General features: G+C 47.8%; 1 protein-coding gene across 1 annotated transcript in view; it reads left to right on the top strand.

The window, feature by feature from the left end:
• Positions 1-10,513, top strand: part of FTSJ3 (FtsJ RNA 2'-O-methyltransferase 3) — a 36,534-nt gene that overhangs the window by 14,514 nt on the left and 11,507 nt on the right. The window contains exons 2-9 of the mRNA XM_056864639.1: positions 608-802; positions 1,500-1,615; positions 4,075-4,179; positions 4,488-4,588; positions 6,669-6,749; positions 7,783-7,938; positions 9,171-9,306; positions 9,441-9,637. Of these exons, the coding sequence (XP_056720617.1) occupies positions 608-802; positions 1,500-1,615; positions 4,075-4,179; positions 4,488-4,588; positions 6,669-6,749; positions 7,783-7,938; positions 9,171-9,306; positions 9,441-9,637 (1,087 nt within the window). The remainder of the gene's footprint in view (positions 1-607; positions 803-1,499; positions 1,616-4,074; positions 4,180-4,487; positions 4,589-6,668; positions 6,750-7,782; positions 7,939-9,170; positions 9,307-9,440; positions 9,638-10,513) is intronic.

Raw genomic sequence — 10,513 nt, 5'->3', positions numbered from 1 at the left:
TATTTCTGGCTTGCTGGATCTCCCCCTACCCCCGAAAAATATGCTAAATATGGCACTTTCAAGGGTTCAAAGCACTTGACATTACAACTGTGTAAGCTTTACAACAGCTTTGTAAGGTAGGGCAGCATTGTTAGTGTAGAGGGGCACAGTCTGCTTGCTTAAGGCCACCTAGGGAGTTCAAAAGACCCTGCTTTGCGCAGGGAGAAGAAGAAGAGCTGGTTTTTATATGCCGACTTCCTCTGCCACTTAAGGGAGAATCAAACCATCTTACAATCACCTTCCCTTCCCCCCTGTGAGGTAGTGAGGCTGAGCGAGCTTTAAGAGAGCTGTGACTAGCCCAAGGTCACCCTTTATGTGTAGGGGTGGGAAACCAACCCAGTTGAGATAAGCCTCCGCCGCTCATGTGGAGGAGTGGGGAATCAAACCCGGTTCTCCAGATCAGATTCCACTGCTCCAAACTACCGCTCTTAACCACGACACCACGCTGGCTCTCTACGAGGTGCCTTGTAGATGGACAAATAAATAGGCACTCTGTGTGTGTGTAGAAATGGCTTGGCTGGAACTGTGGGCCAGCAGTCCTGCTTGACTTTCCCTCCACTCTCCACAGCCAGCCTTACCTTGTCTGCACTCAAACTGGCCTGCGACTTCCTGTCCAAGGGCGGCTGGTTCATCACCAAGGTTTTCCGTTCCCGGGACTACCAGCCCCTCCTGTGGATCTTCCAACAGCTATTCCACAAGGTGCAAGCCACCAAGCCGCAGGCCTCGCGTAACGAGTCGGCAGAAATCTTTGTGGTCTGTCAGGGTGAGTCGGAGGGAAGGGTCGAGGGCGGTTTGTGTGTGAACAGACCTGGTGCAGAAAAAGGCAGAGGCTGCCTGTTACCGGTTCTCCTTGAGCTCAGGGGAACAGTGCAATGGAAGAACTGGGGGCTTAAAATCTTGGGATTACACTTAGAAATTGCTTGCAGTATCAGACTCAGTGTCGTTATATGATATGAGGATGTTATTTAATCATTCCTTTGTAGTCTACCTTTCTTGTTGAGACTCGAGGCAGATTACAAAATTAGGAACTCCGTTCCAAATTGTACGATTTAAGATGGAAAATGCTAAAACTATTTTTCTCCCCCTTACAGAGTTGTTTAATTGTTAAAATGACAAGGTATTGCCTTAGGAATATTCCTGACTTTTTAAATCTCTTTATCTTTCCTTTACTGGCTTATTGGGGAAGGGAGCATCTCCCCTTAGCATCCCATCTAGGCCCTGGTCAGGCGTATGACTCTTTAGCTTTGTTAATGCAGCATCTGTTGCTCTCAGACCTCTTTCCCATTAATAAAAAAGGCAACAGGGTTTCACAAGATGTAACTAAAAGTGTTGGGGAATAAATTATATTTTTTAAAAATTCTGTTTGTTGGTTATTAGTACTGGTCCTGAATGATCTCAAGTTTCTCATGTGCTTCATCTGGTCTTGCCGTTAACAGCTTTCTTCTCTTCGTTCTCTGTAGGCTATTTAGCCCCAGAAAAAATCGACAGCAAGTTCTTTGACCCCAAGTTTGCTTTCAAGGAAGTAGAGGTTCAGGCCAAGTCTGTGAGTGAACTGGTGTCACAGAAGAAGCCCAAGGTCAGTAAGCAAGGCCATTTTGCAGAGAGCATAGTGGTTAGAGTGTTGGAACTACTCTCTGGGAAACCCAGGTTCAAATCCCTCTCATGGACTTGAAGCTTATGGAGTAACCTTGCTTTCTTCAGATGATGTATGCAAAACGTTTTTTTTAAAAATCTTCACAGCCAATCAGAAGCCTTACTGGGCAATAGCCCTATCTGGCCCCACCCAGTTATGCCATGGCCTGAAGAATGTGCTTTCTCACCCTTCTGTCTTATTAAAATTTTGTAAATACAGCCTGAGAAATTTTTTTGGCAAACTTGAACGCTTGTCCAATGTTCTGCGTCAATTGGATGGGTCCTAATAAAAAGGTATTACTTGGACTTGCGTTTGGATTTTGCATGGACCGATATGGCTGTACAACTTCTTCTTTCCAAAACAAAGCTCTGGGCCCATTGCTCTTTCTGTCTCAGCCTGACCCCACTTCCCAGGGTTGTCATGAGGATAAAATAGGGAAGGGAGAAATGAGAGCTCTTTGGAGGAAGAGTGGGATAAAAATGTGCTAGATAATTCAGAAGATTGCTTCCATATGGAGGCTTAGACACAGACACTAGAAGGCAAGAAACCTTTTCAAAAGGAGTACACTGCTCTGGTTGCAGCAGCAAAAAAAATATAAGATTTCTCAAACGTCCACTTCTGTTTGATTAGTTTAGAGCTGTTGCAGTTTAGTGCTTAGAGCAGGGGTCCCCAACCTTTTTGAGCCTGTGGGCACCTTTGGAATACTGACACAGGGTGGTGGGCATAACTAGAAAATGGCTGCCATAGAAAGCGGAGCCAGACACACAGAGGAAGGCCAAGTGAGGGGACAAGAGGAGTAATTTAAAAAATTAGGAAAAAGGAATGTGAGAGAGAATAAAACCAGCTCTCTGGTGGCAGCAGCAGCCAAAACAATGTTATTTTAATCTGCGCAGCCAATCAGAAGCCCTCCCTGGCCTCACCCACTTTCCAGAAACACTTGTCAGGCACCAGAAAAGGTGCTGGCGGGCACCTTAGGATAGTCTCTCTCCCCCTGCCTAACCTAATTCATAAGTCACAGTGGGTAGCCGTGTTAGCCTGTCTGCAGTAGTAGAAAAGGGCAAGAGTCCAGTAGCACCTTAAAGACTAACAAAAATTCACATTCTAGCTGTATCTGAAGAAGTGAGCTGTGGCTCACGAAAGCTCATACCCTACCAGAAAATATTTTTGTTAGTCTTTAAGGTGCTACTGGACTCTTGCCCTTTTCTACTACTACTTCATAAGGTGACTGTTGGAAGGATAAAATTGAGGAGAGAGTGAAACTCCTCACTTGGCCATGAAACTCACTGGGTGGTTTTTTGGGCCGTTCACTATCTTACTCTAACCCACCAGAAGGGTGAGTCAGGTACTCCTTTCTGAGCTCCTCGAAGATTAACAGCATACCAGGTAGGCTGATTAGTTGTTTTAACAAAAAAACCCAGTTTTATTAAAAAATCAGTCCTCTAGCCGTCGGGTCCTTTGAAGCAGCTTCTAACTAGCTCAGAGGTCCCCAACCTTTTTGAGCCTATGGGCACATTTGGAGTTCTGACCCAGCATGGTGGGTGCAGCAACAAAATGGCTGCCACAAAATGGCTGCATCAGGAGGCGGAGCCAGCCACAAAATGATTGCCACAGCTAACTTCAGCAACAAAGTGTAGATCCTTGGGCCATGGTGGCAGCTGCTGCCTAAAAACATTTTTTAAATCTGCACAGCCAATCAGAAGCCTTTACTGTGCGAAAGCCCTACCTAGCCCCACCCAGTTGCTAAAAACACTTGAGCACCAGAAAAGGTATTGGCGGGTGCCATGACACCCATGGGCACCATGTTGGGGACCCCTGAACTTGCTACATGAAAGTGATAAGAAGTAGTAAATGGGGGTGGGGACTTGAGGGCTGGTGTGGTGTAGTGGTTAGAGTGCTGGACTAGGACCTGGGACTGCTGAGTTTGAATCTCTGGACCAGAAGCTCTCCAGGTGACCTTGGGCCCATCACAGTCTCTCAGCCTAACCTACCCTCACAAGGTTGTTGGGAGGATTAAGTAGAGGAAGGGGAAACGATGTGAAAATGGGCTTTGGGTCTCCAATCAGGAAGAAAAGCAGGATATAAATACAAATTAAGCTTGTGATTTCTGTCAGCTTCCCTAATATTTTGTGGTTTTTGTTTGTTTGTTTTGTTATCTTTTTTCCCCTTTTGCCTGCAACTACAAGGGGTTGCATTTTGTTCTTAAAGCAGCTGCATAAAAATTGGGCTCTGGGTTATTGTGTGATTTGTGTGTGTGTGTGTTTGTGAGATCAGTAGGCCTAAAGCTTTGGAAATCTGAAATGTTAGCAGAAAAGTATTTGAGGGCTTTTTGGGTAGGCTAGAAGGAGATGGCTCAATTCTACACTTCGTTTCTTCCTTACTGTGTCTCTCTTTCCTTCAAACAGGCAGAGGGGTACGAAGATGGCGCAACGATTCTCTACAACCGCTACACGCTGACAGACTTCCTGAAGGCCCCCAACCCCGTGGACTTCTTGTCCAAGGCCAGTGAGGTGAGGCAGGAGCTCCATGACTTTGGGTTTAGCCTGGCTTTTCAAGATGGTGGCAGCGTTAAGCATGTTAGAACTCGGATGTGGGAAAAGTTGCATGGATGGACAGAGGGATTAGACCATGGGTGTTAAACACGGCCCATGGGCTGGATCCAGCCCCTTGAGAGTTCTTATTTGGCCCACGAGCCAGCTGAGGCAGCCACCCCACTCCCGATCTGGGCTGGCGAGGCATGGCCTGGCCTGACCAAGTGACATTTATGAGTTTGAAACCTCTGGATTAGACCGTTCTCTGTTCTCTCCTCCTTGCCTAGATCGTCATTGACAATGAAGAGCTACAACGCCACAGTGCAACTACTGAGGAAGTGTGCCACTGTTGCCGGGACATCCGTGTTTTAGGCCGCAAGGAGCTCCGGTATGGGACTAATTTGAGCCTTTCACTGTGTGTGACAAGAACATAAGAGCAGCCATGCCGGATGGCTTCAACAATCTACCTGGCTCATCATTTTCTCTCCCAGGGCTAACTAGCTAGGTGTCTAGGGTTGCCAGCTCTAGGTGGGGAAATACCTGGAGATTTTTGGGGTGGAGCCTGAGGAGTGCAAGGTTCCAAGAGGGGAAGGACTTCCATGCAATAGAGTACAATTGTCAGAGCGGCCATTTTCTCCAGGGGAACTGATTCCTGTCACCTGGGGATCAGTTGTAATAGTGGGAGATCTCCAGCCACCACCTGGAGGTTTGCAGCCCTGTAGATGTCACAGACCCAATACTGTCTGCTCTGACTTGCTGTTGTTCGCCAAGGATTGTTTCTGGCCCTATTAAGATCCTTTTGACAGAAGACACCAGAGGTTGCATCCAGGACCTTCTACCGGCAAAGCAGGTGCTCCGACCTCAGAGTTACGGACTTTTGTTTTAGCAATAGCCTTTCTTGGCACAATATTTTTAAAAAACATTGTTTTAAATTACCACTAAGGGCACTAGCCCTGCTTGCAACAACGTGTCTGTATTTCTTCGCTTTAAAAAAAAGAAATCAAAACTTTGTGCCAGCTACATTTGTGACCCGCATCAACTATGTAAATTGATCGATCATCCACAGGTTCTCTTAGCATAGCCCTGCCTCTGTATCCTTTCATTATTTCTTCTGGCTTTGTTGGATCTGGGGCAGCAGGGATGGCCCCAAAGAGATGTCCTGCCTTTTCCTCTTCTGAGATTCCCGCAGGTGTTGCTCACTCACTTCCAGACGCACTTTCATTGGGGGCAGGCCAGCCGTTTAACTTGCAGGGAAATTTCCCTGTGGGCTGTTGCCCTTGGGGGGCTGCTGGTAACCAGGAACAAGTAGAGCCAAGCTCCGGCAACTCTACCAGTGCTTCGGGGCCACTTGGCACAGACCTTTCATTTGCGTTAGTTGGCATCAGCTTACCTGTTTCTTCCTCCCGCACTGCCACTGGTTTGTGGGCCGAAGCACTGGGTGTGTTAGTGCCCGTGGTTGGCACTGCTGAGCTCACTGGCCCCTGTAGCAACGTCTTCTTGATCTGCAGGGGACCACTCAGCTCGGGTTGCTTCAGAGCCGTTTCCCCTTCTCACATTGCTCCACAATCTTAAGGACTAGACACTTTTTTAAAATGTGGATTTTACAGGCAACATTTTGGGCTTTCTTCCTGCATATTCAGGGATGGAGACGCCAGAAGGTGCTTGAATGTGTCTCATTTCCAGCCTCAGCATGAGAAGCTAGTAGCAACCTCATGGTCACCATTCACTGATGCTGGGGCTCTGGGCCTCTTTCAAGCCTCAGTTACTGTATCAGGAGTCTGCTGGTTTCCCCTTAAAAACACCTTTAAAAGGATATTGCAGAGTTTGAGAAGGTGCAGAAAAGAGCAACCAAAATTATCAGGGGGCTAGAGCAACTGCCCTATGAGGAGCAGTTGAAATGCTTAGGACTGTTTAGCTTGGAAAGAAGGTGGTTGAGGGGAGACATGGTAGAGGTCTATAAAATTATGCATGGTAAGGAGAGAGTGGACAGGGAGAAGCTTTTCTCATAATACTGGGATGTGGGGTCATCTGCTGAAGCTGGAGGGGGAGATATTCAGAACTGATAAAAAGAAGTATTTTTTCACACAGCGCATAGTTAAATTGTGGAACTCCCTGCCCCAGCATGTGGTGATGGCTGCCTATTTGGAAGGCTTTAAGAAGGGAGTAGACATGTTAATGGAGGAGGGGGATATTCATAGCTACTAGTAAAAATGAATACTAGTTATGATGCATGCCTGTTCTCTCCAGGATCAGATGAGCATGCCTGTTATATTAGGTGCTTTGGAACACAGGCAGGACAATGCTGCTGCAGTCGTCTTGTTTGTGGGCTTCCTGGAGGCCCCTGGTTGGCCACTGTGTGAACAGACAGCTGGACTTGATGGGCCTTGGTCTGATCCAGCAGGGCTTTTCTTATGTTCTTATGCTTGCATGGGGGGAGGGGAGACTGAACTGTCATCTTTCCTTCTCAGGGCTCTATTGAATTGGAGGGCAAAGCTCAGGCGATTCCTTGCCAAGAAGTTGAAAGAGCAAGCCAAGGAAATGAATATCAAGTAAGACGGACGAGGTTCTCCCTCAGGTGTTTTCCTTGTGGCGTGACCAGCATGGTGGTTAGAGTGTTGGATCACGACCTGGGAGAGCGGCGCTTGAATGCGCAGGCTGATGTGCAAGCTTGAAGAGTGGGTGTGGGCTGGTTGCTTGCTTTCTGCCTGATCTACCATACAAGGTTGTTGTGAGGGTGAAATAGAGGAGAGGAGAGCAATGTAAACTGCTTTGGGTCCCCATTGGGGAGAAAAGCAGGGTATAAGTATCCAAGATAAAACGCGCGCACCTGAAGCTTCTTTTGGCTGAGTCAGATGAAGCGTCTTGCCCAGGGTTCCTTTTATCCTGCCCATCCTCCAGCGAGCTCCGGACAGTGAATATATGTATATATAACCTTTATTGCTCATTGACAAAGTCTTAAGCATTCATAATGTAGAGGAACAGAAAACAGTTTTACAATTTTAAAGTACACACAATTAATAAAAGACTTTATCCATTTATGGTACAGGGTAGACTTACATTATCTGAGCTATTTGATAGCTTTAGGGCCATTACATGTGCTAAGTATTTCACTTTCCAATGTATTTTCTCAACATCTGAGTGTAGATCTGATAAAAGGAACAGTATAATCCAAGATTTTACAGGGAGACCGTACTTTGCTAGAATAGGTGAAATATGTGAATATGGTCTCTCCTCTCTTTTTCCCTCCCAACAATTTTGCGAGGTAGGATAAGCTGAGAGAGCTAGACCTTGCCAAGGTGCATGCCAGGGTGGAGATCTGAACCCACATCTCCCCAGTCATAGACTGACACTAATGGCTGCACTATATCAGCTCTGAGCTCTGTACTCTTGACTCGGCAGTAGCTTTGCAAGATTTCGTGACTTTTTCCCAGCCGCTGTTACCCAAGTTCCTTGATCTGGGGATTCCTTCTGCTTGGAAAGCACATTCTCTGGGGCTGAGTGATGGCCCCCACCCCAGAACCATTGGTGAGGAGGGAGAGGAAACGGCCTGGATTTTCAAGAACTCTTTTTCCCCATTGCCAGCTTGAGCTCTGGCGAAGAAGAGGAGGAGGCGCAGTCTGAGCGAGCCCCTCCGGAGCCGCAGGGTGCCATTGAGGAGCGAGAAGAAAAGGCAGAGGAGGAGGAACTGGAGCGGAAGCTGGCCGATCTCAAGGCCCAGGAGATGGCTGAGCTGAAGCGGTGAGTTTGGGAGGAGACCAGAGGGGAGGTTTGCTGCCCACGTCCTCTGGTTTCAAAAAAAGGGACGCAGCGCAGAAGAGGGTGAAAGAGAGTTTTAAACCAGGGCTTCCAAGGTGGTTTGTGGGCGTGTTTTACCTGTGGAAAAAATGTAACATTAGGTTTTGTAGCTTTGGGCACAGAACACTCAAGAATGGGCTTGTGTTTGCAAGGATTGCGGAGAAACCTGCATTGTGCAGGAGGTTGGACTAGATGACCGTGGTGGTCCCTTCCAACTCTATGATCTTAGGAAACCCTTCTAGTCCTTTCAAAGAACTCTTTTCCAGGGATACAGGAGAAGCAAAAGCAAGTTTAAAAATGTTTTTGTATGTGGCTTTGGGGAGGAGTGTCCTGAGTTGGGGGGAAATGCAAGGAACTCGTTCTGTCTCCAGCTTTGCTGGAGACCTGGAATCTTGACCCAAAAAAAGATCCAGCACCGTCTGTTGTGGGAAACTGCATCCGGAAGACACAACGAGTTCCTTGCATTTCCCCCCAACTTAAAATAAAGCCCCAGTGGTTCTCCGGCTTTTGGGAGTGAGGACCCATCTCTAAGCTTACTGTTCTTCTCAGGGTGCGCTTGTGAAGGAGCCCCACGCACAGCCTCCTCTGCATACAGGCTTGTATTCCTTGGCCATTTTACACCTTGGGCAGAAGCAAACCCAAATTTGCTGTTCAGCTTTCTCCCAAGCTTCTTCTCCCCCGCCCACCTTGCAAATCACTTGGGAGAGAGTTGTCACGCACTTTGTGATCCTGAACCACCGTTTTAACAGACTGGTGCTGCAGGGGCTACAATATAAAGGGCTGGACCATGTGAGGGGGAATTCTTTCCCCTTGCATCCTTTCCTGCCAAGTACCATCCTCTTCAGGTTGCTTTTACTTGCACCAGGAGGAGAAGGTATGCCCGTGTCCATCTGCTCCACAGCCATGACTGGTATGGGCGAAGCTGGGGAAAACCCAGGGGAAACTGGAGCATCTGATGTCTTTAAAATCCCACTATGCATCTTTTTTTTTCTTTTGGAGAGGATGCTCGGCCCCCCAGGATCCTCCCGCATCCACAGTCTGTTCTCTACATTGTGCCCCGTCCATTTTTCCTTCATGCGCTTTCATACTTTGCAACCCATCCTTCAGAGCACTATAATGGTCTGGGAAGCATGGGGGTGTTCCGGCTGCTGTAAGCCAGCTTTCCCCCTCCCCAGGAAGAAACGCAAAATCCTGCGCGAGCGACGACGGCAGCGAGAGCGCGTCGAGCTCAAGATGGACCTTCCAGGTGTGTCTGTTGCGGATGATGGTGATACAGGGATGTTCTCCCTCCGGGCCATCGGGAAAAGTCAGGTGAGGATGGGGGAGTAGCAGGAAATGAGTGTTCAGATGGTGAGGAGGGGCTGCCAATATTGTTCCCAGGAAGAAACCCAGTGGAACGTGTCACAGTTTCCCGCCACACTACACACCTTCCATTTTGATTCCAGCTACTCCATGAGGTGGTCCAGGGCGATATGGCGGCAGCAGACTCCTTTGTGGCGACCACAATGGGCACAGATGACCTCTCCCTCTCGGAGGAGGACGAATCCGATGACGTCTCTTTAGCCAGCGAGCTGGATGATGAGGAACTGGCCGAGGTCGAGGAGCGGGCAAGCCGCCTGAGGTCTGCTCGTGGCCCTGTGAGGTGTGTGAGAGCCGGGGACACTGACACGAGATGCTGTCGCGGTGATGCAACGTGAGGAAAGTAAACCCGTAACATGAGAATGGGGAAGAACCGCAGAAATACTGTGCCAGTGTGGTGTAGTGGTTAAGAGTGGTAGACTCAATCTGGTGAACTGGGTTGGTTTCCCCACTCCTACACATGAAGCCAGCTGGATGACCTTGGGCTAGTCACAGTTCTCTCAGAACTCTCTCAGCCTCACCTACCTCATAAGGTGCCTGTCGTGAGGAGAGGAAGGGAAGGTGATTGTAAGCCGGTTTGATTCTCCTTAAAAGGTAGAGAAAATTAGCATATAAAAACCAACTCTTCTTCTAATGGCAGTTACCCTTCCATTAAAAAAAAAAAATCACAAATGGGGGAGGGCTGTGGTCCGGTGTGATTTTTGCATTCCCCACCACAACACTAAGCAGACCACAAACTCACCTGTGCGTATTGTTAAGAGTCGACTTGGAGAGAGGAATGAGGCACTGAGGGCCAGGAAATTCAGGATACCTGGGGTCTTGGTGCTAGAATATCTTGGGACCGGTGTTATTCCACCCTGTGAAATAATAATACAATTCATAGAATGAGTGATATATATATATATATATACATAATCCAATTGATATACGAGTGATATATATAATACAATTCCTAGAACAAGTGATATATATAAAAATAACTGGTCTGGAAACTGTATCCTGCTTGATCTCATCATTGACGGGAAGACTTCTTGTAAAATGCGTGGGGGTGTGTGGAAAGAGGCAGGAAGGGGTAGGATCCTCCAGGAAAGTTCACAGAAGGAATTGGCAGAGTGGCTCTTCCCCAGCCTTTCTGTGTCCTTTAAGCAGCCTGCTGGTT

The sequence above is a fragment of the Euleptes europaea genome, chromosome 18 (genome assembly GCF_029931775.1).
Source record: "Euleptes europaea isolate rEulEur1 chromosome 18, rEulEur1.hap1, whole genome shotgun sequence".
Classification (NCBI taxonomy): domain Eukaryota; kingdom Metazoa; phylum Chordata; class Lepidosauria; order Squamata; family Sphaerodactylidae; genus Euleptes; species Euleptes europaea.
Note: the sequence above shows the minus strand (reverse complement) of the source record. Positions and strands in the feature narration are given on the sequence as shown.